The sequence below is a fragment of the Fusarium oxysporum genome, chromosome 14, assembly GCF_000149955.1.
Source record: "Fusarium oxysporum f. sp. lycopersici 4287 chromosome 14, whole genome shotgun sequence".
NCBI classification, from domain to species: domain Eukaryota; kingdom Fungi; phylum Ascomycota; class Sordariomycetes; order Hypocreales; family Nectriaceae; genus Fusarium; species Fusarium oxysporum.
In genome coordinates, this window is record NC_030999.1 from 1,110,838 (window position 1) to 1,136,503 (window position 25,666).

At 48.6% G+C, this 25,666-nt stretch overlaps 9 protein-coding genes across 9 annotated transcripts; 6 read left to right on the forward strand and 3 right to left on the reverse strand.

The window, feature by feature from the left end:
* Positions 1-759, reverse strand: FOXG_17263 (uncharacterized protein; the record flags this gene model as incomplete). Its single annotated transcript, XM_018397281.1, has 2 exons — positions 1-64; positions 98-759. 2 exons carry the CDS (start codon positions 757-759, stop codon positions 1-3), a joined length of 726 nt encoding a protein of 241 aa, XP_018258059.1.
* Positions 760-2,451: 1,692 nt separating this feature from the next.
* Positions 2,452-3,501, forward strand: FOXG_17264 (uncharacterized protein; the record flags this gene model as incomplete). The annotated part of the gene is made up of 1 exon (XM_018397282.1): positions 2,452-3,501. One exon carries the CDS (start codon positions 2,452-2,454, stop codon positions 3,499-3,501), a length of 1,050 nt encoding a protein of 349 aa, XP_018258060.1.
* Positions 3,502-4,783: 1,282 nt separating this feature from the next.
* Positions 4,784-6,388, forward strand: FOXG_22717 (uncharacterized protein; the record flags this gene model as incomplete). Its single annotated transcript, XM_018403128.1, has 6 exons — positions 4,784-4,844; positions 4,996-5,280; positions 5,346-5,647; positions 5,708-5,816; positions 5,868-6,093; positions 6,139-6,388. 6 exons carry the CDS (start codon positions 4,784-4,786, stop codon positions 6,386-6,388), a joined length of 1,233 nt encoding a protein of 410 aa, XP_018258061.1.
* Positions 6,389-6,710: 322 nt separating this feature from the next.
* Positions 6,711-6,860, forward strand: FOXG_22718 (uncharacterized protein; the record flags this gene model as incomplete). Its single annotated transcript, XM_018403129.1, has 1 exon — positions 6,711-6,860. One exon carries the CDS (start codon positions 6,711-6,713, stop codon positions 6,858-6,860), a length of 150 nt encoding a protein of 49 aa, XP_018258062.1.
* Positions 6,861-6,904: 44 nt separating this feature from the next.
* On the reverse strand, positions 6,905-8,124 carry FOXG_22719 (uncharacterized protein). Its single transcript, XM_018403130.1, has one exon. It carries the CDS (start codon positions 7,922-7,924, stop codon positions 7,058-7,060), a length of 867 nt encoding a protein of 288 aa, XP_018258063.1. The 5' UTR covers positions 7,925-8,124; the 3' UTR covers positions 6,905-7,057.
* Positions 8,125-9,777: 1,653 nt separating this feature from the next.
* FOXG_22720 (uncharacterized protein) lies at positions 9,778-11,517 on the forward strand (the record flags this gene model as incomplete). The annotated part of the gene is made up of 5 exons (XM_018403131.1): positions 9,778-9,816; positions 9,870-10,260; positions 10,315-10,962; positions 11,012-11,161; positions 11,211-11,517. 5 exons carry the CDS (start codon positions 9,778-9,780, stop codon positions 11,441-11,443), a joined length of 1,461 nt encoding a protein of 486 aa, XP_018258064.1. The 3' UTR covers positions 11,444-11,517.
* A 1,400-nt stretch (positions 11,518-12,917) lies between these two features.
* FOXG_22721 (uncharacterized protein) lies at positions 12,918-13,740 on the forward strand. The gene has a single exon (XM_018403132.1). The coding sequence runs from the start codon at positions 13,067-13,069 to the stop codon at positions 13,616-13,618; it is 552 nt and encodes a 183-aa protein (XP_018258065.1). The 5' UTR covers positions 12,918-13,066; the 3' UTR covers positions 13,619-13,740.
* A 1,514-nt stretch (positions 13,741-15,254) lies between these two features.
* FOXG_17266 (uncharacterized protein) lies at positions 15,255-18,138 on the forward strand (the record flags this gene model as incomplete). Its single annotated transcript, XM_018397283.1, has 9 exons — positions 15,255-15,320; positions 15,375-15,547; positions 15,598-15,881; positions 15,935-16,104; positions 16,151-16,634; positions 16,688-16,827; positions 16,930-17,104; positions 17,158-17,333; positions 17,413-18,138. The coding sequence occupies 9 exons, from the start codon at positions 15,255-15,257 to the stop codon at positions 18,136-18,138; spliced, it is 2,394 nt and encodes a 797-aa protein (XP_018258066.1).
* A 614-nt stretch (positions 18,139-18,752) lies between these two features.
* Positions 18,753-19,590, reverse strand: FOXG_22722 (uncharacterized protein; the record flags this gene model as incomplete). The annotated part of the gene is made up of 2 exons (XM_018403133.1): positions 18,753-19,191; positions 19,259-19,590. The coding sequence occupies 2 exons, from the start codon at positions 19,588-19,590 to the stop codon at positions 18,753-18,755; spliced, it is 771 nt and encodes a 256-aa protein (XP_018258067.1).
* Positions 19,591-25,666: the final 6,076 nt, after the last annotated feature.

The window sequence follows — 25,666 nt, forward strand, 5'->3', positions numbered from 1 at the left end:
TCAAGCACCTTCCTCATCTTCCTCATCTTCCTCATCTTCCTCATCTTCCTCGCGTTCATCATTCCTATCATGAAGCATATTTTCTGCAATTAAGTACGATGCTTTAATTACTGCCTTCCCAATTGCATTCTCCATTGCAATACGAGGTCCATGGAGTGTTTTCATACCATTGTCGAACTCTCGGCGATCATGGCCCTCCAACTTCAAACGCTTAGACTTCCGGGCCTGTCTGATATCCATGAGGAAGCCCGAAAAGAGTAAGCTGGACTTCCCTCTGTCCCATTTTTCACCACTTGGATCTGTGATTTCCCACCTACCGGATGTGCCATAGGCTTTGAGGAACTCGTAAATCGCTCTCTGGAAATCAAGGTTTTCCAGTTGGTCGAAAAGATTGACGGGATCCATCATCTGGACGACATGCATCACCTTCCGTACAAATTCCCGCTGGCCTTGACGAAAGTCCAATGTGTCAAAGGGCCGAAAACCATGTCGGTGGTGGCACGCCAAGTGTCGGATCACCGTTTGCATTGGTACACATCCCTCATCGGCGGCCTGCACAGGCAGGAGTGTCCAGTCTGGGAGACGTGAGTGTTTTAAGTGTTGAAGGAATCCCAGCATCTTCATATTTTCATCATTTGGTTGTGGCTGAGTTTCAGTCCATTCAGCCACGAAATTGATAAGCTCAACCTTGGCCCAAAAAAACAAGATGAGACGGATAGGCTCCCGTACCGGGCCTCTGAAGGGGGAATTCTTTTCCATGTCGACCAGTTGACAACGAAAATGCTCCCGTGCCCGGTTTTGGAAAACGACATTCCTAATCCTGACTAAGGTATCCTGGAGTAGTATCGAGTTTCCGATGCACCGCGGGAGGCGACTCAGTAGTGCCTCCTCCGGAAAACTGAGGGGTGGTTCTATCTTGAGCTTCATCGTCAACTGAGCCAGTATGTCTCCGTTGGCAGAGCTCTCTGTCTCCGTGTCAGGCCCACAAACAGGCTTTGCCATAAGCAGCGGCATCTGTGATGCGAGAGAAAGCAAGCACAAACCCAAGCGCTCCCCGGGGTTTTTTCTCAAGAATTCCAGTACTTTGAAGATATCGCAAGGTTCTTTCAGTTTGCAGCAAATGCGTAGCTGAAGAATTGAGTGGTTTTGGAGCAAGAACGCTCGAAATGATGTTGACGTGAGGGCTAACGCCTTGATGTCATTGTCGGCCAACATATCGGTTATGAGAAGACCGACATCATCGAATAGAAAATTAATCTGGTCTCCATTTTTGGTCATTGGTAGGGAAGAAGACTTGTCAGGAAGGGAAATGTATAAATGAATAAGAATAGAAGGTAAAGGCGGAATGAATGGAGGAGATAAAGAAGAGCAAAGTTATCTGCCAGATGAGTTGTTCTTATACTGAAGATGTCAACCAACTCATACACACCAATGATCAGCCCTTAGGATTAGAATTCAAAATTTACCAATTTTTTTGCCTACATCTGGGGACATTTTCTGAATTGGGGTACCCCTGCAAAAAGGATTGGTTGCCGTGACTCGAAACAGATCATCCTTGCCTTGAAAAACAACAAGGCTTCTGATGCATCATCTCATTTGGAGGCGAGGGGATGTGGTGCTGGTCAAGTGGGTCAGATATTCTAACCGTATCCGGTGTAGTGAACTCTTCTCTCTTGCACTCGAAGAAATAAGCTTGCATTATGGCACTGGTCCGAAATTCAACTGTACACATGCCAATACGTACTGTCGAGAATGGGCTGTCCAGAGAAGAAAGGGACTGCCAGTCTGATTCAAAACAACATCGCTCATCCATAACTATTCCAATTCATAAGCCTCGTAGGCGGGGTGAGATCTACATATGGCTCCCTCGGAACTCCGGCTATGGAACCAACCGAAGACCCTGCAAATTGTACATCTGGCAGCATTGCTGCGCTGGCCTAGAAGAAACAAGGAGTATGTCCGTGATATCAGGAAAGCAGCTAGAGGAGCTTGGCGGCTTGGACGGGAAAGGGCCAGAGTCGAGCATAGCATACCATTCAGGGACAAGTAGCGGGGGCCATCCCATAGGATCTGGTGAGACCAGGAAAACAGGGTAAGCCCCATAAAAGTACTTTAATGGTGTCTTACTGGATCCCAAGGGATATGACCTACATGAAATATTATAATTCTAGGCACAACCCGGCAATTTCTCCTGTTCGTCTTGCTGTTCAGGCGTGACATGCTCCTTGCCTCCACCGCGCGCGTATGTAGCTCTGAAATCCACTTGGCCAGTGCATCGCGATCCACCACTTGAATTATGCGGATGTTATCTCGTACACGGCTCCCCAGTCAGCGGACCGAAAATATAAATTGAGGCATTGTGCCGACCAATGCACTGCCCTTCGTCGACCAGTTTCCATTCCTTCATCTCGACCAACAATGAGAGAGAGCGTTCCCCTATCAATTTCCGTCATGACGAAAAGAAAAGCTCTCACGGTACTCGATGGCTTTATGTCGGCCCTCGTATATCTTGAACATGACGAGCTTCCAAAAGGCTGCCGAGGTACTCTCGATGATAGGCTGGATGCGATTTCAGCCTGGTCCTCTGCGCAAAATGTTCAACACGGGTCAAAGGCCGTATGGAATCTTCTTGTCCAAACCCAGAATCCAGCCTTCATCCGTTTCTTGAATAAGTCTTACGAACACGCAAATGGACTCTGCTTCGACGGCATGATTACTTTCTACATGGCCGAGGAGAATATGGTCCCCGAAACCTTGGAGCAAGCATTTGCGTTCTTTTGCTTGTCCTATGTCATCTCTCGCCTCTCTTCCAGAGAAGGGCCCGACAAGCGTGATGTCCTCGCCGGTATCCGTCCGTGGCAAGCGCTCATGAGGAGGGACGAAAGCGAATGGGCATTGTTAAAGGACCTGGTTAAAGCTTTGGGCTTCACAGAAGACATAGACGCGACCAGCCAGTCCAACACCGCCAGAATAACTACCACGAACACAAACCACCACCTAAGTGGCCGGGGCCATTTGTCAGAAGAAACGACCAGCTCTAATGCTTTGCAGATGACCTCCATATACCGGGCTATTCGACAGTACATTTATAGGTACCATGACTTCTGGTTCAAGCTTGGTGGCGGATGCAGCCCAGTGGAAAGAGGCGACAAATGCATCACTCGCTGGAATCAGTCACTGCGCAAGCCGGACCAGATATTGGAATGGTCTGTCAAGAACCTGCAGTGTGTATACCACAATCAAGACCCAACGTACTACGGCATAGTCCAAATTACTTTGCGACTTTACCGTCTAGGCTACCTTCAATCAGTTGATGTCCTTGAGTCCTACACGAAAGGAGTAGCTGATGTAAGCGACATCTGTATAGCATTCGACCAGAACAGCACTAACTTCGCTGTGAATAGTTTTTTTTCGAGGATTCTGCCGACTGTGAGGAGTTTTGTCACTGGGTTCACGGATGCTGCCATGAAAGAACGCATGATCCCTGCCGGGAAGAATTGAGTTGCTACAGGTGCCTTGATGCATAAACCACACCACCATCATATTAGATGGGGAGGCCTCGCTCCTACGTATCTATCGCGATTACACCGAAAGAACCGGGGTTCCCATGTTATAAATATTCGTCTCACACTGATAAATATGCGCATGAATTCTGTCTCTAAGACATCGAGTGTTGAGTCTACTGGCCACACCAAGAAGTGGGACCCTGGATAGCCCTCAAAACCATCAACGATGCGCCTGTTTCAGGTGCTCATTTCGGTGGCTAACGTAGACATGATTCGGCATATGATGGAAGCGCCAAGCCTTGGGCTGCCACTATCGTTGCTGGAGTGCCATTGAGTCACAGTACACCTGTAGAGAAGCCTTATGTTTATGTCCCGAGCCTTCTAGATACTGGAAGAATTTCTGCTTGCTGATATCTATTTTCTCATTCATATCCGAGGAAGGCTTTTCGAATGGATACAATAGTGTTTGAAGCATGACATGGATTGGCGGAGGAGCGACGAGAGGATAGGGTACGCTGCGTTGCCCGTCGTGAGGAGGAGAAGGAGGAGGAAGCACAGCGAGAGCGTCTTCGCGAGCGTAGGCAGCCCAAGTGCCGCCTGACAATTAGGGGTTCATGGAGGCGGCCAACAGAGGTACACCCTGTATTTTACAATTGAGACTGAAGTCAGAAGATTGCTGTAGTTCGTCTGAGTGAGATGTGTGTGCGGAGGTTGGCTAGCCTGGTGGAAATGACCAGGGGCCTGTATCCAATGCCCCACTCTCTGTATCGCCTCGAACATCAGCGTCATGGCTGTCCAAGGTCCCCAGGACAGATTGAAACCACTGGATCTGGCCATCACTGCCTTCTATTCCTACGATAGCGTTATGGCAACCCTGTAGAGATTAGGTGGACGGTATATAAGACAGGATGGCAAGAATAAATTTACAACTGCCATGATTATTAGAGCAATCAAATACCTCGTTTTCTACCACCCATGCGTACTCATATCACCTTCACCTTACAATTGTGTTTTTTCCCTGTTGTCGACTGTCTCTCCTACATACTCATCTGCAGTTTTTTCTGCTTCACATGAATACCGATATAGATACGGAACATTAACTCAAGCCCGAACTAAGTACCAATAACCATACCAAGGCTCTCGACATGGCTTCGTCGGGCCTCTCATCAGCTTCACCGGCAAACTCGTTCTTCGACAATAGAATTCTAGTAACAGAAGGGCGCAAACTCGGGCGCAAAGGCGACGATTTAAGCAATCGCCATCACCCATACGTACGCATGATCCTCGAAGCCCAGAGCACTGGCACTAATGCGCAGCCAAAACGTCGCACACAAAACCGTGAGACCTTGCCTACGTTATACGCAATTTTCTCTTCATTTGTTGCATTACTATAAGGGTCCTTAATCTTGACTTTTCTCATCATCGTTTCGGCTATGAATCACTACTTCCAACAGGTCGTTCCATTGCGGCTAATCACTTCCGTCACTAGTCGTTCGAGCTACCGTTAATGCCGCTGGCCGTCAAAAGCTACAAGAGATTCGTCAGAGCGTGGAAGAGACGAATACGAATATCCAGGGGCCATCTCTATACGGATGTAGCTTCTTTGATCCTCCCTCGTTGTCCAACAAGCCCCATCATGCGCCAGGCGGCCAGTTTCATGCTAATCAGCACCTCGGGGCGATTTTGAGAACATTACCGCCAACGCAACTCAGATTCAGAAAAAGTGCCTTTTACGCAATTGAGGACCCCGTTACTGATGTGAAGATCTGTGACGGTAAGCCCGATGTTTAGCTCTATATGCATACAATCAGAGTCAATACTAACCGCCCGCCTGTCAAGTTACGAACGAACCGCGCACGATATCTTTCCCCATCAGCTGTCAAGATGATTCTGCTCTGCGGAAGTGCATCAACGACCCTTCGTACCACGTGGGAATCTTTTGCGCTGGGGGCCTTGAAGACGTCCAAGACATAGCATTTCCTGAGGGCTCGCAAATCAAAGTTGATGGCTTGGAGGGTACGGCCAGCTTTGGCCGGAAGAATAAACCTGGATCGGTTACGCCAATTGACATCTCGAACGGCCTCCGTCTTCACCCAGGGCCAACCCATACTGCCGAGCTTACATACGGACCGACAAGCAAGGTAAATCATTGTTCAATTCAATACACATGTCTTACACAATTGGATTAATACATACTATAGGAGGAGTTCTATCTTGTGATTCTTCTTTGCAAGAAGAGGTCGATTGAGGGGGCAGTGGATGATACCACTGAACGTGAGAAACTATCGGCGTCCTCCCTAAATCCAGACCGTGAGTACTACTAATTGTACGTATTCGACTACTGCTGATACACGAATTAAGCCAGCGGCAGAGCACAGTATCCTGATATCGCCGTAACTTCACAAGTGCTTACCCTTATGTGCCCATTATCACAAAAGCGATTAGAGCTTCCATGTCGCGGCCTTGATTGCAAACACTTGCAGTGCTTCGATGCTACCACTTATATACAGCTGCAAGAACGAAGCCCACAATGGGAATGCCCTATCTGCTACATTTATGTGCCATTTGATGTACTGGCAGTCGATGGGTATGCTCATACTTCGAGGTGATGGATCTTACTAACCCTGGGCAGGTATATGGAGAATATCCTTCACGAGACACCAAACAGCCAAGAAAGAGTTACTATTGATGCAAATGGCAAATGGCATACCAATCTTTCCAACCGGTGTTCTCCCAGCGCCGAAGGGTACAGGGCTCCTGTTATCGACCTAACACTTTCTGGTGATGATGGCGAGGTTCTTCAGGCCATCAAAGGGGGCGAAACCTCGGGGGACACATACACAGTCAAGGGAAAAATACCCAGTGACTTCGATCTCGCCTGACGCACTCCTGTAACCCAAGGCGGATACTCATGCTGAGAGACTGGAGGAACCAAGTATAAAGGCTACTGTTACAGGGATTACACGTGTTGTAGGTTTCACGCATCAAATTAAACAAGGACTCGTCAGAATGCGCTTAGTATTTGAACTTCATCCATCTGTTTATTGCAGATATACATCATGAGTTTAGGTCGATATTGCTACCTAGCACCATGCAATTGCCCCAGCTTTCAACAACCTCACCGACACCGCTGCCGCATCTGGCATCATTGAGCTGCTTAAAAATTAGATCCTGGCACGAAGAACAATTTGACGCCTTGTGGAAATGGCGAAGCAGACTTTGCCAGATTTGCCGTTCACCTTTAAGACTCCTGGGACAGTTCCCACCATGGCCGTCTCCCGCCCCCTTCCCCCCGAGGAGCGAGTACATCTTGTAGAACGCTTCCGAAGTCAGAAGGTGGAAGGTGAGTTCTAAGAACCTGAACCATTCTTTCACGTAGACGATTGTTGAATCAAGACGGGATCTGGTTTACAAAGTTGGTCGGTATCCATAACCCTGTATGGAGAGAGCACAACTCAAGTTTTCATGGGACACGTGGTAAACTGAGTTAAGATACGCTGCTGCTATTTCGCTTTCTTTAGCCCGCCAGTTCCGAGAATTCTCATGTCCTCTTATTGCCTCTGGGATACATGAATCCCGTTGTACTGCGTTCCATAACATATGTCACCTGGACCAGCGGAAGGGCCAGAGACCGCCTGAGGATTGAAGAAAACATGGCCACTCAAATCGGGTAACGTCGCATCGGTAATGTCCCCTTCAAACACAAAATGTCCCCCGTTGTGCTCCGTTCCGTCTCCAGCTTTGAGAGGATGGTTGTAGATGGTAGGCCGTGAGTGCTTTTCTTCCGCTTTGTTCTTAGCTAGTTCCTTCGATAACGGTCCGCTGCCACAGAACATAACTCCATTCACCTGATTGAATCCTGGGCCCGCGACTGGATTGTTGTATGTTCCCATGCTGCGTGTGTTGGTAGAATCGTTCGACGGCCCGGGAAGGGAGCTGAATTGATCGTCAGAGGTCGTAGTCGAAGTAATACCGCGAGAGCAGGTTGACTGGTTCCGGGGAGGGCTCATGGCTCTGATGTCGGTTTGGATCTCACTCAGGGCTTTGGACTGTACGAGCTCAATAGTCAAACTGAGACTACTCTTCTGCCGTTCAAGATCGACAAAGATATCGATGATATCTTGTTCTCTGTACCACAAATCGAAGGCAAGAGACAGACGTCGTCTTGTTTGTAAGGAGGCCAAACAGTTGTCTTTGATAGTAAGAAGAAGGGCATTGGTCTTGGCCCCAATTTCAGGGGTCTGAAGAAGTTCGCTTTCAGAAATGCTGGTAGAAAGGGTCTCAAGTTCTTGGAGCTGCTCACGATACTTTTTCAGCGTCGACCGGCCCCTCTTCATCTTTTTCATCATATCTAGTACAGAAAGGCATGCTTGGCTGAGCTGAATCGCCGACGCCGCGACCCCCAGAATTTCTGCCATGATAGCATTAACTTCGAAAACGCGACCAAGGAAAGTGTTAAAAAGAAGAGTGGCGGAGAGAACCTAAAGACGCGAATAACGGCTTTGACGACGCTATCATCCGCAGAATTCAATGGTGTGGGGCGTGGGAACACAGCAGAAATTCTGATTGCCCTAAGGTGTCATAGGGATTTGCGCCAGATAACAAAATTATAAAAGCTGCCAAGGGAAGGGCAAGAGGGTAAGAATTAAGAATTGGCAAACCCTAAACACCTCATTTGGTAAATGCAGATCCGGAAGGTGCCCTTTTCGCTTTGTTCTCAAGTCACTCTTCAATGCGGATTTGCCTGGTTATGCGGTCGCCTATTTTTGGGCTCGGATGCATCTCGTTGCGTGGGGCAGACAGGGCTACCATGCCTCGCTGTCTCGACAGGTGTGACAACAAGAATCTCTGCATAGACATGAGGCCGCTGATTCAAGGGCCAGCCTCGGCACACCACCCACGGAATCATATCAGTCAGGGCGCCTGCAAGGTTGAAGACAGTCTCGGCCTCACCCAGATCAGTAAGCAAGGATGCTCTTCATTGGCCCACCTCTCGCTTTGCTGACAGGCCGTTCAATTTGACTTATCTCCCCGAGCCTATGCCAGTTGCTGGCGGCAGGGCGCCAACTTCAGCCTCCACATTGTCAAGTGGTCCGGGTAAGGCGGCTGCACATTTTCCATGCCGCAACCCTGCCACTGGACTGTCGTGTACAGAAAAGCAGTGCTGCGGGCAATGCACACCGCTCAGTGATGGATATACGGCAACGCACTGAGCAGTCCAACGGCAAGGATGTGCAATGCCAAACAGGGTTCACCCGTCTTACACGGACAATAGCGCAATCTGGAGGCTGGAGTTAGCGCCAGGCCATCGGCGGCTGGAACATGTTCCGGAGTGCCGGCTGGAAACGCTTGGCTCGGGCTCGTAGTGAGGCAAAGAAACTTAAATTGAACGACTCGTCAACCAAAGGTGTGCGTGTCGATCTAGGTTCGCGTCGGTTCGTGTCTGCAACCCCTGCCGTACTATGAGTCTACGGCTGGCCAGACAAGGCTCGCCGCTTGATCAGTGACTCCATACCCATGTAGAAGCTTTTGTTTTCTCATCTGGCGAGATACCCAGACACAGTTACCCTTGTTTGCTACCATAGAGGGTAGCCGCTAGCGTTAGTCGAAATGCAGTTTGATTGGCCTGTGGCTACAGAAACAGGACAGATTAGTCGAATGCCCTGTCCTGTGTAGCTCGCGGAACGCTTACCATGCAAATTGCGACGTATCGCAAAAGCCATGCTCAAACCGTCAAGGTGCCAACAAGGAAGAGTTTTCATGACAGGCACGGTTGATCCCCGTCGATGCTAGGGTCATCATCATAGCCTGCACGGCCCCTGGCCAAGCACATGGAAGACTCCAAAGTAGAGCGGCACATAACCTTGATACTGCTGTAGGCAAGGGCATGGGTTACAATTAGGGCTTGTGTACGCCTAAAGTCTCGCCTCTCATTGCGGTTGCGAGAAAACGCACAACGATTCGGGTTTAAATCTCACTGCCATTGCCAATCCCACTATTTTATCGTGTATGGTGAAAAACCAAAAAAACACGTCTCGGTGTTCCTCTGTTGTCGCTTCTGCCTTTATACTGCTCTTGTCCCGTCTCGGCAGGACCCTGTCTCGATCTGCTTTCGGAAGTGTTGTATGAGCATTATCAAGAGCGGCAACCTATATTTCACACTTGACTCTGGCTTCATGATTTCGACTTGGCCCAAACAGCATCAGAAATCATTCGTTCTTGGACTCAGTCACAGTACCGAGGTAGAATACAACGCTCATTGCAGGAACAAATGAAGGACGCGTGGCCCTCAGGTTCTCGGAAACGAAAGGTAGGTCACTGCCAGATCTTAGAAATTGTGGTAGCTCCAGCTGAAGCATTTAGTCGCGGGCCCCAAACCGTTCAACGCCGGGCCCACAATCCTCGACTTGCATTCCAGCTGGCCATGAACAAGAGCTACAGTCAAAAGCGGTAGAGAGTACAATATTTGTAAACCCTTTCCCAAAAGCGCAGCGAGCAGATGAACCATCAGTTCTAGCAGAATCGTCTCCGAACCCACCCAGCAGCGAATTCGTCCATCTATCTCACTCTGCCATCCATTCTCCCAAGTCCTTGCAACAAGACTCGCAGAATCAAACGGCAGGCATGGAGCTTAGCAAGCAGCATTCTACGGAAGTGGCACACAATGGACCTGCAAAAAGTCCCAGTGAAAGGCGACGGATAGTAACGATCAAGGTTCCCCAAAGGAATAACGGTAACGGAGGTTCAGGAGACCGTAAGTGGGATATTCCATCAGTTTTACACTAGCCACTAACAGTTTGCTCGACAGGTATTGCTTCGCAGCAAGAAAAAGCACCACCCCGTACCAAGGAGTTGGATACTCTGTCACGGGAGCCTATTCAAAATTCAGGAACGAATAACCTCAATAGAATGACGACATACGAAACAACACTTGGCACGGAACATATCAGTTCGTCGCCCTCTACGTCCTCTCAACTGAAACAGAATGTAGACGTTATAGCAAAGACAAAACTGGCTACAATTCAGATGAAAGGCAAGCCAATTTGCTCTTTTTGCCACAAAGAATGCTCAGATATGGATTCGTTTCGCGAACATGTACGTGTCTGGTGTCAGTACGGGCCAGATCTTAGAGTCACCGAAAGTTATGTTCCACTGCCCTCATTTCAGGAGACGACAGCCGACCGCACACGTTATCATTCACACTACCTCTCCGACGAACAACCTCCACCTGAAGGTATGATCAGGTATGCTGAACAGCCTCTGAATCTCCAAGGATATTTTGAACACCACGAAACCCCAATCTCAGATAGCGTAAGGGAGGCAGACAACGATTCACTGGTATATGGAGCGGACACCCAATGCATCCCTTTCAAGGTGATCTTTTTCCCATCTTGCCAACGGTGCCGCGTTCTTGGAAAGGATTGCAATGGCGAGACTCCTTGTGATAATTGTACCAGTAGGTGTTTGACAACAGCCCCAGAGTTCATGTTTCTGATGCTCATTAGGTATCGGCAAGGGCTGCAAATATAACATCGATCGCGAGGTTGACGGCAGGGGGATGGAGAAGCGGAGATTCTTCGAAGCTTGCAATCAGTGTCTGGACAGTAAAATAAGTTGCAATGGCGATGGCAAATATCCTTGCGGTGGCTGCATTGGTACGTGCTCAACTAAAACCTCAGAGTTTATATTTCTAACGGTCAGTAGATGGGAAGAAGAAGTGCATTTATAGCGTCGAAGCCATGATAGACGCCGACCTAGCAATGGAAAATATAGCTCTCCTTTCCCAGCGAGTCAAAGAACTGGAACTAGCGACCCAGCGTGGCTTGATTGCCTTTATATCGAAATCATGTTCCGGCGTTAGACGGGGTATCGCGAAATTCTACGGAGGAATCTCAAAAGCGCCGCGTTACGGGAAACAGAAACGTAGGCTGTATTGAGACATAGTTTTACCATTTTCTTTTCTTTTTAAGCGCAATTATAGAGAAAGTACGACGTAATGTATAAGGTGTGTTTTTGACCTGTTACTTGGGCTTTAACGTAGCCGACAGATGTAAAGTGAGGCATGCGCCTGATGCATTACTCGCAGGCCAGCGTTGCCCATGAAATGTCTTACGATGGAAGTCGTATCACCACCTACAGTTTTGTGAGGCTGATATGAGACTTTCACTTTATGGTCTCACTTGTCTCTGGGACTGCCCCCACGTACCCTAAGCCAACTATGATAACACTATTGAACATACTTGCTTTTATCAAGACATCAGGCCAAGTCGTAGGCATCTCTTATTCAGCCCTCCATGGACCATAACCTCGCCTCAAAGTTTCAGATGACGGTCAGCTGCCGATGGAAATGGGAGTTTGCCAGCCCTCCTTCGTGGCCTTGAGGAGTATCAACTGAGCCAATCGGGAACATAGCTCGATTTGACTGGCCTGGAGACAACATCAAGAAGCAAGCCGCCACGGATATGTCTCAGGTCAGTTCCAAGACATCGTCAACCCCATCCAGCCGATCAGAGGTCTCCATTAACGTTCCTTTTGTGACTTAAGTTACATGTAATGTATCGCTTTTACCCCTGCATGATTATCTAATTCTGCATCCTCAACCATCAAGGCTAGGCATGCGCGTGCTAGCTTTATGGATTGATCTGCCTTGTCACAGTCCAGGGTCAGCAGAAGCCCCTAAACCTGCGGAAGAGCCTCGGGCCTGCGTCTCTCAGATGGTGCACCAAGCGTTGTTGCATCACAAGGGTGGTTGCGAAATGGAAAGGTGGGTCGCTGGCCATTTTTGATCACCCTGTTCCGTACTGAGTGTCCGGCCGTTCCTGGTGGCAAGACTTGAAGACATCAAAACTTGAAGCCTTGCTCAGTCCATGTTGAGATGCGGCAAACCAAGTCGGTAAATACATGATAACAAAAAAAAAGTGGTTAGCCATCAAAAGTAATGATCTCAATTAAGGTGTAAGCTATGGGATCGAAATGTGTTCTTATGGCTGATCATTGATGTGCAAACATGCTTGTTCTGCTCGAGGCATAGAAGCTTCTTCACGAGCGAAGCGGATAGGTGAGGCGTGCCGGAGCAAAATAAGAAACACCTTGAAGACTTTCTACTTGGTTCGCTCACAGTCGAGGCTCAACTTAGTATCTGTCTCTGCCAGCTTTGAAGTGAGGCTTGAAGCTCTATACCAGAATGTGATGAGAGCGGCTTAATTTTATCCTGCATCCTGTTTCACAATAATGGTTTCAGACACACAGCCGTGCGATTATCATCACTTCGTCCTTGTCTCAGGAGTCAGTGTGCGTAATTAAGCCCTGGTCTGCTTGTGATGCGTAAGCGATCAGGCTGCCTACATAAAGGGAAAAACAACCGCGCTTCCATTTTGCGGTCGCTCCTTCTCACTTTTATCACATACGTCAAAGAAAGGCAATTTTCATTACGATATCGCATATACTCCAAAACCCATCGCTGAGCGTTTTCCGTTGCTTGATAGGATAAAGACGTACCTATCCAACTGGCTAGTCTAAACCCTCCACGACGAGCAAAGCAATCCCCGAACGTCCAGAAGATGGGAGGCCATTCGATGTCAGCGTCAGAACGAACCCGGCTCATTATTCATTTCATCCAGAATGAGCTTGCAAAATGCCAGCAACTTCAGACCTCCTATGAAAATGCCATCACATCCCAGCTTGATGAACCTCCTCTCATCAGCAATTGGGTGAGCGGCCAGAAGACGGGGGGCGATTCGTTACTACCATCAGAACGAAACCTGCTCTTAATTGCGTTGTTCAAGAAGTGGCTCACAAAATTTCATCAGCTTCAATCCTCGAAGGAAGCTCCGCTACATCCATCGACCTCTGGACCACACAACCCAAACACCATTGAGATGGAAAATACGCATTTTCAGAACCAGATGGAGTTTTCATTTGAGCTTTTCGAGTTATATGGTCGCCGTTTAAGCAAGTATCTGATGGAGAGCTGGTATCAACGTAATGAGGTGATTTCCACACAGTCAAATGACATTCGAGTGACTGAAAAGGCAGTCGATGGTGAGGGCGAGGTTCCGCAGTCCCTGTTTACCTTGCTCATTGGTTTGAGCGGCAATGGGCGAAATAGCTAGCTGTTCTGATTGAGCTAATACCGGTGTTTCATCCTGTGGACCTGGTGCATGGTGAGCGAACGGCGGGACGTCGAAAAACAGAGAAGCTATTAGTCTTTTCCTTTATCAATAGATGTCTTGCCTATGAAAATTTGCTCTATTAATTCATTCACTTCAATTACTCGTCTATCAAAATTCCCACTAGACAGCATTGCACCGGTGGTATTATACAATCAACCTACAGTCCATGTCTGGCGTGTTGATTCCTCATCAGTATCGACTTCGCTGTTGGTGTTTGGGTCGCGATGTATATTTCAGCTAATGGGGCGTAATATCTTTATAGTAAGCTATGGTAGATTGATTAGAAAGGGAAGAGAAATCACAGACGTCCGACCAGAAGCGGGAAAATATCAGACAGAAGCCAACCACGCAGGCTGCACTAGGGTAAGTAAAGGTAAAAGACACCGCATCGCCACCATTAATGCCGAGGTTTTGCTCACTTTCGATAGGCTTGATAGCGAGGATGAGAATAAAAATGCTGTAAAATACCTATTTGCATATAGCCGATACAAGAACTAAATGATGAGATGTAAGCTTTTTACGAAAAAATGCCGCCGCTGTGGATGGGGATGCCGCACGAACCAGGGTCCATCCGTCTCACCTTGGGTGAAGCTTGTGCCCCACTACCGGCAACTGGAACAGGTTCCGCCCAACGACCTGCTAGTTGAAGCGGGCGACCTACCAACAGCGAGCGTCTGTACGCACTAGTTTCGGCTCGGGCCAAAGCACTTTTCAACGTCCAGGTGCCCTTGTCCCTGTGATTCCGCGGATGGTTTTTGGCGAGGCTGGCTCCTTGATCTGCGGCCTCATGTCCACGCAGAGATTCATGTTTTCTCACCTGTCGAGACAACGAGACATGGTGGCCCTGTCTGGGGCTACAGAGTGGAGTTTGTAGGCATGGATCGAGATGCAGCTTCACGTGTACAATCAACAAAATACGTTCCACAATGTGATCTAGCACAAAACCGGAGTCTGAGCCTGAGCCCAAGGGAGGGTAAGGGCATAATATCCACGAGGCTCCATGAGATGCACAGAAAAACCAGATAAGTCCCGTTAATAGCTAAAGTCATCATCATCTATACGATTCTCATCGGCTAGGCGCACGCACAAGTCTAAAGAATAGCGATAAATGACCATGGTCCTTGAGCAAGCAGGGCTGCGGGTTGGGTTAGGGTTTATATATGGATGAAGCCTAGCCCGCCATTTGGATTGTTTTTTCTCCGTTGGAGCTTGAGAGCCATTTCAATTCCCGAACTGTGGCAGGCAGACCGACTGAAGAGTTCGCAGGCACTTTGTGTCTTTAGATTCTTGAGGCTCTGATTAATTGTGCCATAACTCGATACCACTTAAGCTGCCAGAGATCGAACCGCGCCTGCGGCCCGTTATACTTTAATCAGAGGCCAGGTTTACGCCTTGGCCTTTCATTTCCTCCCTAGGCGACATCCAGTCCATCAATTCTTCGCTCTTCACAACCGAGCGCCCGTTGGAAGCTTCTTGCCGCCACAACACAAGTGAACGTCTTACCAACTACAATTCCCATCTCTGGATGCATCATTACGCAATGTCGCGAAGGCACATCAAAGTGTAGTGGTTTATCATGGAACCCGCAGAGGCGATCAGAAGCGAATCTACTGCTAGTCGCGGCTGGCCATCATACCAAAAGGTTTGTTGGTCAAATTCATTTTTGGCTGTACCGATTTATTAACTTCTGCTACAGAGCCTTACTTCGAAATATCATCAAGTAGAGGCTCACTATCCTCAACATACTGATACAGGACCATTCGCTTGTTATTTTCCTGATGGCGGGAAGCATTGCAGCTCCCTAGACGCCTTGAATGAGCGCTTTACAGAACACCAGTATAAATTCTCTCACCCTGGCTATTCCAAGATGTACGCCTCGAAGTACCATTGGATTCATCACGTACTAACTCATGCTTCAGTTTTGCGAGAACAGACGCTATGGAAAGTCATTTACGGCCGAACCAGAAGGTAATGAGCCCTAACGGCATCGACGACTGCTTTTTGGCCGCTGGCGATGATAAGTCTCCTTCCACGTCCCAGCACTCCCCGATGGCTGGGTTGCCACTCGAGACACTGTCCACAGGCCAAGATGCCTCAAACGAGCTCCTGCATCTCGGCTCTCCCAATGTGCCAATGACAAATTCTCCTGAGCTGTTTGCTCAACGGTGTTCGGCAGAGAGCACGGCTATAAACGCCATTTACGGTAAGCATGACAGGTCATTATATTCACCCAGCTTACGAGCGTTCGCTCTGCAGACACTGGTAACCGTCTATATAAATGCGAGTGGCCGGGTTGCGAAAAGACATTTACTCAAAAGAAGAGCCTGAGAGTCCACGCAAAAACCTGTCGTTTCCAATTCCCAATATTTGTCCCAAGTGATACCATCAGCGGGTTAGGTGTCGAAGGGTGGCATGATAGCGCAACGGTCAGACATTGGAAAAATTACCGGTTATCATAACTAACACGTTTAGGGTCGCGATGAAGTTCCATCTCCAGCACAACGACCCCTGTATTCGAACTTGAATATTCCCTGTGTTGCCGCGCCGATTGGAAAGTTCCATTCGCCATGGGTCGGCTCCCAATCGGTTGAACCATCCACCGAAAATGGCACAGCCATGCAACATTCACTATCACCCGAGAGGAAACACCAAAGTAGGAGTCCGCCTACATCAAATCTTGAGACGTCCATTGTTGACCCTGGCGATTTAGCTTACCAGTATACCGGATACGAGGGCCACTGCCAAAGAATCTTACCAAACCGCTGGTTAGCTGCCGACTTGCCTCACTCGCTGGACGAGACGCCATATAAGAGACGCGATAGCTCCCAAAACGCTAATTTGGAGGCTGCAAGAGCAGCCATTACCATGCCGATCAATGGAAGAAATGGCGAGTTTATTTGCCTTTACTGCCAAGCACACTACCGGGAAGACACTAGATATGAACGTCATGTGCTAGGTGAGTACAGTAGGTGGTTGGCATTATACTTGTTGTTGATGTTTACTCTTTAGACTGTTTTACCGACCAAAATTGGTATGGTGATGACAACTACCAGTTTCTTGGCCAGGCTGCTCCTGAGAGACTTGTACATGCGGACAGGACATTGAGTATTCCGTCACCACAATTTCGTACTGAATCACCAACGTTACAAGTAAGCGCCACTAGCCCGGTGAGAACCGTACCTTGGCACCAACGCGCGACTATCAGAGCTTGAAACAGCTTACAGCAGCTACAGCTAACACACCACATTTAGGACTCTTCTGTGCCTCAACCTCAACAACAATTTCACCTTGATCAAAAACCATATGCTTTATCAGCCACAGAAGGCGCCGCTGCGACTCCGATTAGAATAAATGGGAAATACCCTTACCCCTTTTGCCCATTAGAGGCCAAGAAAGAGGCACAGTATAAAACTCATTTACGAACACGTAAGCAGGTTAGGTCAATGGATTCATACTGATCACTGACATTTCCTCCACAGACACTGGTGAACGTCCGTTCAAATGCAGGAGGGAAGGTTGCGGCAAGTCATTTGCTCGACCGGACAGCCTGAAGCGTCACAAAAAGACATGCAGGCATAGAAAACAGGAAGTCTTGTCCTTACCCCAGCATCCTGCGGGATCGCCAGTATCGGATACAAGCAATACCATCGGCAATGTAAGCAGCGTAGCGTGGCATGATAGCGCAGCGCTCCGACCTTGGGAAAACTGCCAAAGATCACAACTGACTTGCTTAGGGTCCTTCTAAGCTTTCACCTCAAGCACGAGCTTCCCCAGATTCTAAACGACGTTCTCCGCAGAACAGTTCGACCCTGCGTGTGCCGTTAGTCCATAGTGAATGCGACACAGGACGAATCGAGGATGTGATAGACGTGTGCCTTGTACGAGAATCGGACTGTCAAGAACACAAGTCGTCGACGGGTCACGTTGATGATGCCGTTGCCAATGCGGATACCGACCAGCAAGAGCAACTCAACGAGCACCCCGATGCATCCACCAACACTGGCTGCGGCCATGCCGAGACAGACAACAGGACTACCCTTGGCTACGAGACCATTCTCAGTATCACGCTTGATCGCAATATTCAACAGTTAACACCACTGCAAAGCACAAACCCTCAAGTTCAAATTCGTCTAAATCGTATCCGCGACTACTACCTACAGCGGGACATCGAACATGCACAAGAGGCTGAATCCTGCGATATGGGATCTCATAAAGCGAAGCAAAGTGATGTAAAACAGAGAACAGGGTCAATCACGAAGAGCACCATATCGCAGGCCGAGGACAATAATGTGCAGTCCAAGATTTCCAAATTGAAGATGATACTGCCGGAATTAGAGGAGGTGGATCTGAGTAAGGTCCCGGAGGATGAGGTCGATTACGTGCTAGATGTGTTAAGAACTGTAGCTGAAATTATATACATGCCCACAATAGCGCAGTCTTCAAGCATATGTGGGAGGTAACGGTACAAGCGACGGATTGACAGAGAAATACACTGACTATCGGCTCCTTGGAATCATTTGGGGGGGTTTCCGGACATCCAAATGACAATGCGTGTCTTGTTGGGAAGTCTCTCGATCATGCCAAGGGGGAAGAGGGGGCAGCATGGTACTCCTAGGCCCTACAAAAGGCATTGATCGTCCTCCCTACAACAAGATGCCGACTCGTGCGTCGAATCCAGCTACGAATGATGTTTCTTGTCACAGACGTGGTTGCAATCAATTCACGGGCCAATATCATCGCCGAAAGGGGTGATGAAACGAAGCTAATCGATGCAGGAGATGACATCGTGGGTTTATCAGGATTGCTCCTGGAAAATAAAAGAGTAGCATGCATGATAGGATTAAATTACAGCTTACAGTCTCGTCCACTCTCTCGGGCTGACTCACACGTCGTTGACGCCCAACCTCCTGCACGAAAGCCTAAGATGCCAATGTCAAGTCAGGATGCAGACTCAATCGAATCTCGAACTGGAACCTGCCCTTGAGGTCATGCTGTTTTTTCGTTTTTTCATTTGGGATTGGCGAGCACATACAAGCATATATATATCAAAGTTGGGACTAAGATCAAACCAGCTTTACTGGCTCGGAATGAACTGACTGCGAAGACGAGTACTAAATGGAATGATATCGTATGGTTCTTCGCATTCACCGCATTTGCGACCATTGTCCGCCTTCATCGTCAATTCGATCTCGCAATGCATACAGCGCACATGCTCACAAGGCAGAGTTCCATACAAATCCCCTCCAGGATGACCAACGGGGCAGCCAGGTGAATCCCCCTTGGTGACCCATTCTGATCGCTTGCAGTTCCGTTTGATCATTCGATGGACTATCTCCAACTGAATGCGCTTCATACAGTCATAGACCGCAGAGGAAATCTTTTGCTGAATTTCCTGCGCGAATGGCTTGTCATCTGATGACTCGGGTTGATTAAGGCAATGGACGAGAAGCGGTTCATGGTTTTTCGACTGAAACTGGTAGCAGTAATGAAGACCCAGCTCTTTGCGTAAGATCCTGTGATTGCTGTTAGTTCATGACCTCTGTTATGTTGAAAGCTGTCGTCAAATGGCTGTGCACTTACTCAAAAAGGTGTCCATACATCAGTTGTGGCGTCGGGGAAGGGCCCTGAGGCAAGTACCAGCTTTCGAACCCGGGCTTCAAATAGAATTGAAAGGAGAAACGCAAGATACCGCCATGCCGCAGATATATGCTATGATCCTCTTGCCATGGAGTGGGTTCGGAAACCTCTTGAGGAAGATTAACTCCTTTGCATACTGGCGCCTTCTCCGCGCGACCTAAATGTTTCCTCAACTCACACCAGAGGCAAAACGTTCTCTCCGATTTATGCGCATCGCGAGCAGCCCTCCACACGTTACGCCAATAGCGACGTCGACGTGCGTATCTGTTCTCCATGGCAGTGAAAAGACTTCTGGGATTAGGCTCTTTGCGAGCCTATGTAAGAGCAATGCACCGAGGAATATGAGTGCTAGTTTCTTTCGGTTGAAGAATACCCGCGCAGATATGCCGAGGCCCCTGCTTGTGCCTTGGGGAGGACGGGGAAAGTCTAATGGAAGCGAATCCTGTGTTGATATGGATGGCGTACACGAGGAAAGCGAGTAGAAAAAACGAATGCAGATAGCAGTAAGTATGAACTAGGGGACCCTTAGACTATAAATAATACCAAATGACCAGGATTGGGACTGGGCTCTGTGTGAAGATGGCGGTGAAGAAGCTCCTGGCATTGTGTGCTAGGGGCAGAGCGGCTAGAACGTACTGGACTCAGGGGGTTTCATCTGTATTCTTTTCACCGTTCGGGGAGTTGGTACGTAGAGTGTGACAAAGTGCTTGACTTGGCCAGTCAACTTTGAGGCCCTACACAGGCCTGGCACACGTTATTAAGGCAGAGATGATAGACAGTGTTGCTAATAATATGGCAATAAAGTAGTATATTGCAATACAAACCATATGATATGGATCTTCTCATATTGTCACAATAAGATATGAGCTTTTTGATATTGTACCAATATAATATGAGGATGTCCATATTGGCAATATATTATTTATATTGGGTTGTCGGTCCTGAAGCGAAATTGCCTCTTGATCGTGGTCTGTCTTGACTTACCCTACACCCCACGGCAGGTATACTCGGCATTTTATTGGTGAGCACGCACTTCCACTTAACACGCGTCGCTATTTATAGTTAAGCCCAGGACGCGACCACGCGTTTCTTCCGCGCGCCAAGATTGGTACGGACCATGTCGGCCATTATCATCACAGGCCATTTTCTTTACCACTATCGAGCTTGGACGGACCTACCACCATGCCTCAACAACGCCTCCCTTTTGTAAAATGGTCACAACGAAGAGAATCGTCAATCTCAGTAGACTTTTCGGACTATTCCGGCCAGCACTTACACAGCCCAGACGAAAGCGAAACACCCAAATCCCGACCTTGCACAGCCTCTACAACTTCATCCATCAAGCCCAGAACATCATGGATCTTCTCCCATATGCCGGACGAGGAGATAGAGACGAGATACTACAATGAGCGGACTGGAAAAGAAGAGTGGCGCTGCAAACACTGTGACAGAACCTATGCCTGTTCTGGGGGTACTGCGGCTCCTGCAAAACACCTTACGGACCCTCCTCCTGACGGCCACGGTCTGCCAAGAGGAGCCCCGCGAACGACTAAAGTGACAACGATACGAACGATTCTCGAACGAGCTCGTGCTGTGGCAGAGGAAAATCCCCACAAACGTCGTCGGCTCAACGATCAACCCGGTGATTCCATCAACCCTGACCAGCTCGAAGTTTTATATGTGAGGTTTATTACGGCCTGCTCTCTCCCATTTCGGCTGGTGGAATGTCCAGAGTTCCGGGCACTCTTGGCCTACATCAATAAAGATGTCGATACTTGGCTTCCAGACACTCATGAGACCATCAGAAAATGGATCATGCGGCAGTACGAAGACCAGAAGGAGAAGGTCAAACAGCGCATACAGTCGGCCAAGTCAAGAATTCACATCAGTTGTGACCTCTGGACTTCTCCCAACTCTTTGGCCATCCTAGGCATAGTCGCACACTATGTCACAGAAGACGGTCAGCTGGAACACCATGTTTTGGCGTTGAAAGATATCGACAGTGAGCACGACGGTTCTCATCTTGCCGTGGCTGTTTTGAATGTGATAGATGAATGGGGCTTTGCCTCCAAGCTTGGCTATTTCGTAATGGACAATGCTGGGAATAATGACACCATGATGAGATCCCTTTCGCTTGGTCAGCACAATGGCTCGTTGTTTCTCCTGACTGGTGGCCCTAACATCCTGCAGGCCTCCTACGCCGATATGACATCCAATACGACCCCAAAGTGCACCGACTGCGCTGCCAAGGTCATATCATCAACCTCGCTGCCAAAGCCTTTCTTTTCATCACCGATGATGAGAAACTCGAAGTCGACGATCCTAGCGTGCATAATGTGACACTAAGACATATTGAAGCGTGGCGGAAGAAGGGGCCTCTTGGCAAACTTCACAACTTCGTCGTTTTCATCCAACGCAGTGTCCAGCGCGGCCAAAAGTTCCTTGCCGTGAGCCATAACCACAAGCTCGCACGGGACAACGATACAAGATGGAGTTCGTGGTATAACATGTTGCGAGTGGCCCTGAACCTCAGAGATGCGATTGACGGCTATTTCAACAAATGGATGGAATCAGATTGCGCTGGAGACGAGCTCTCTCCAGAGGACTGGGTCATCTTGGAGAAGGTTAAGTCCTTCCTGGAGAAGCTGAAGATGACGACCAAAGCTCTCGAGTCATCGTTTGCAACACTCGACAATGTCCTCTTGGCCATGGACTTCGTACTGGCACAATTCGAAGCCGGCAAGGAGGCAACTATGAATGATCCGGTGATGGCACCAATGTACAACTCGGGCTGGGCCAAGTTGGATAAGTACTACCGCCTTACTGAAGAATCGCCTGCGTACGTTGCGGCTATTGTGCTTCATCCTTCGCACAAATGGCACTACATCCAGGAGAACTGGAAAGAAGAGTGGATTGAGCCGTCAAAGACGCTGATTGAGACACTGTGGAACGAATATAAACCTATGGAACCACCGCTTCCTCTCTGCGAGGTCCCATCGACAACCACCAACGAGTTCTTGAATTGGAGGAACAAGCACTTGCAGCCGTCACTCACCATGGACGAATATGAGCGATATTGCAACTCTGAACGGGTTTATGGCTTTACGAGCGCCCTCGCATGGTGGCTAGAGGAGACACAGCAGAAAACCTACCCGAACCTGAGTAAGATGGCTGTGGATATACTGTCAATTCCTGCAATGTCTGCGGAGCCGGAGCGGCTCTTCTCTGGGGCGAAGATAACGATTACAGACCGTCGAAATCGACTTGGGAGTGATGTAATTGAGGCATTGGAGTGCCTTAAATCATGGTGTGGGATACGAGATTTCCAGGGTGACGAGATTTGAACGGGTCACGTGGAATATATTGCATGTATTGTCACACTGCCAATATATTAGCTTCTTGGCAATACATATAATACGAGTCATGTTCATATTGGATAATACAATATGCACCCCTTGACAATACAATAATATTGCGAGGGGGTTCATATTGCCAATACCGTATTGTTTATATTATTAGCAACACTGATGATAGAAATCTTCACCGCTAAAAGCTTATTCATATGGCAAGTCATATTGGCATCGCCCAGCAGCTGTTTCATCCTAATCAAGACTGGCCAGGGCTTTGCCCAGGTGTGAGGTTCACAATAAGATCCTGGTCTCCTGCTGCAAGGCTGTACCGTTCGTTCCTTGTCACCGCAGGAGAGCGAGCATCGAAGGAGTCTGAATCCTGGTTCATTGCCAAACGTAAACATTGACCGCTTCCTCACTAAAGCATGTTCAGTCGCTTAAGGAGACTGAATCATCCCGGTGATGAGGCCACACACGGCCGCATTACTGGCCTGTATACCAAGACGCTGTATTTCTGAAAACGCTCGGTACTAGTGACGCTAGATATGCGGTAGTCGAAAAGGCCAGTCCAAACAACGATTCGTGTAAACAGGCGGTGGGACCGTACCAAAGGTCTAGCCTCCGAATGGACCAATTGCGAATTGCTGCGGTAATTGCCATATAGACAAGGCTTCATGTTTTGACCACAAACGCCAAGCGACCCGATATTTGGGAAAGAGTACACTAGCTTATCACCACGTTTATTCAGGTAACACCTGATGGCTACCGGCCACGGGGATCAACGGAAGAGTAGTATGTAGGACATAGTCTGAACAAGTGCAGATATGTGAAGGATGAAACGCACATTTCTAGACCCACGCATATTGGCAATCAACTACATTCACAGACTTATCATTAATTCACTTCCCGGGCGTCGAGAACAGGCAAGCAGTGCTTTCCAGGGGCTTGCCAGCTGCGCCGCCACCTCGCTATGTGTACTGTGGAGTTTATAATGAGGCTACAACTAGTGCCCGGGAATGGCGCTTCTCAATGACGCTTCAAGAACTGGAAATAGGCCGTCGAATACATCTGACTTGTACAGGCCTATGTTGCGGATCATCAAACATGGGCATGCGGTATACCTATGCCCCGGCAAGTCTTGCCCGTCAGCTTAGCCAATCAGGGAAGCCTGCATATTTGACCATCAAAACATGTTGTTTATATTGCGCAGTAGTGCTGGGTGAAAATGTATTTTTATGAAACTTGGTTGTTCATTATTGAGCTGAGAGTTATTCTCGGGTTTATATCTCTAGATGATTGTATCTAGGACTTTGAACTTTAAATCTAGGACTTTCAGACTAACAGTCTGAATCCTGAAGGGAAGGGGATTCCCGGATTTTCCAACACGCCCCCATCCACCTTGTCTTCAGGGCACAGAGTCATCGTGGACTTCAGTACTCCAAATAATACGACCTGCTTCCTCGATCGGACATGCACTGACTCGAATTGCTTCTAGAAAGTGGCCATGGCTGACGGCGTTCAATGGTTTAGTGAGTCCGTCTGCTACCTGCTCATGTGTGCTGACGTATTGCACATCAATATTCCCGGCTTCAACTTCTTCTCGGATATGGTGCTTGGTTAACGGAATGTGCTTTGTCCGTTGGTGAAGCTCAGGGTTTCTGCATAGCTTTAGGGAACCCTGGTTGTCGCCGTTCAGTGGGATAGGCATATGTAGCGGAAGGAGCAGTTCAGAGAAGAGGTTCCTAGTCCAGGCCAATTCTCTGGCACACTGGGAGAGTGCTGTATATTCAGCCTCGGTAGTCGATAGTGCCACTGTTTCGTGCCGTTTGGCCCTCCATGAGACTGTAGATCCTTCAAGTTGAACAAGCCATCCAAACGTCGATCTTCCCGTAACAGTGTCGCCTTTCCAATCCGAGTCGGCCCAAGCTGTGATGCTCCAAGCGGATTCAGGATCTTTCTTGACGCCCCCAAGCACCAGGCCGTGGTCTCTTGTCTGCTGTAGATAGCGGAGACCTCTTTTGATCATTCGTGAATGTGTTGGTGATGGATTCGACATGTATCTTGAGAGTACCGAGAGTAGGAAAGCTAAATCGGGTCTGGTTTGGGTCATTCCATACATCAGCGAGCCGGTTTTCGAGCTATAGTCTTCTCGTTCTTCTGGAGAAGCCGAGTCGCCATTGTCTCTTGGTTGCAGTGTCGAGAGTGAATTTCGCTCCATCGGGGTCTTGACCGGTCGACAATCCTCTAAGCCGAATTTCTTCAGTATTCTGGTAAAATATGCATCCTGGGAAAGGTAGATCAGCCTTGAGTTCCTGTCTCGGGTTATTCTTACTCCAAGAAAATGGCTGGCGGGACCGAGATCAGTCATTGTGAAGATCTCTCCCAGGCGGGCTTTGTACCCTTGGATTGCTTCCTTGTTGCTGCCCATGATGAGGAAGTCATCCACATATGTGATGATGATCACTCCCGTTGTGGGATTGTGATATACGGCCGTGTCAGACGTTACTTGTCGAAAGTCAAGGGATTCCAAGGCCTCCTTCAGCTTCTTTTGCCATTGCCGAGGCGCCTGTTTGAGTCCATAGAGGGATTTGATCAGTTTGCAGATCTTCTCGGTTGAGAATCCTGGCGGACGGTCTTCTGGGTGTTGGTCGAAATACTCTACAAGCCCTTCCGGCATTTCGATGAAGACTTCTTCCTCGAGGTCCCCTTCCAGGAACGCCGTCGACACGTCCATCTGCTCAATCTCCCAGTCAAGACAGGCAGCAACGGTGAGGAGGATTCTCCAAGTCGCCGCTTTGGCAACAGAGGCAAAGGTCTGGTTGTAGTCAAAGCCGAACTGTTGTTCAAAGCCTCTGACCACCAGCCGCGCCTTGAACTTGTCGAGGTTGCCGTCCTCGTTTTTCTTGACCTTGAATACCCATTTGACGGTAAGTGGCCTATTGTGAGCTTGGTTGCGGTCCAGCATGCGCCAAGTTCCTTTCGTGAGGAGACTGCGCAGCTC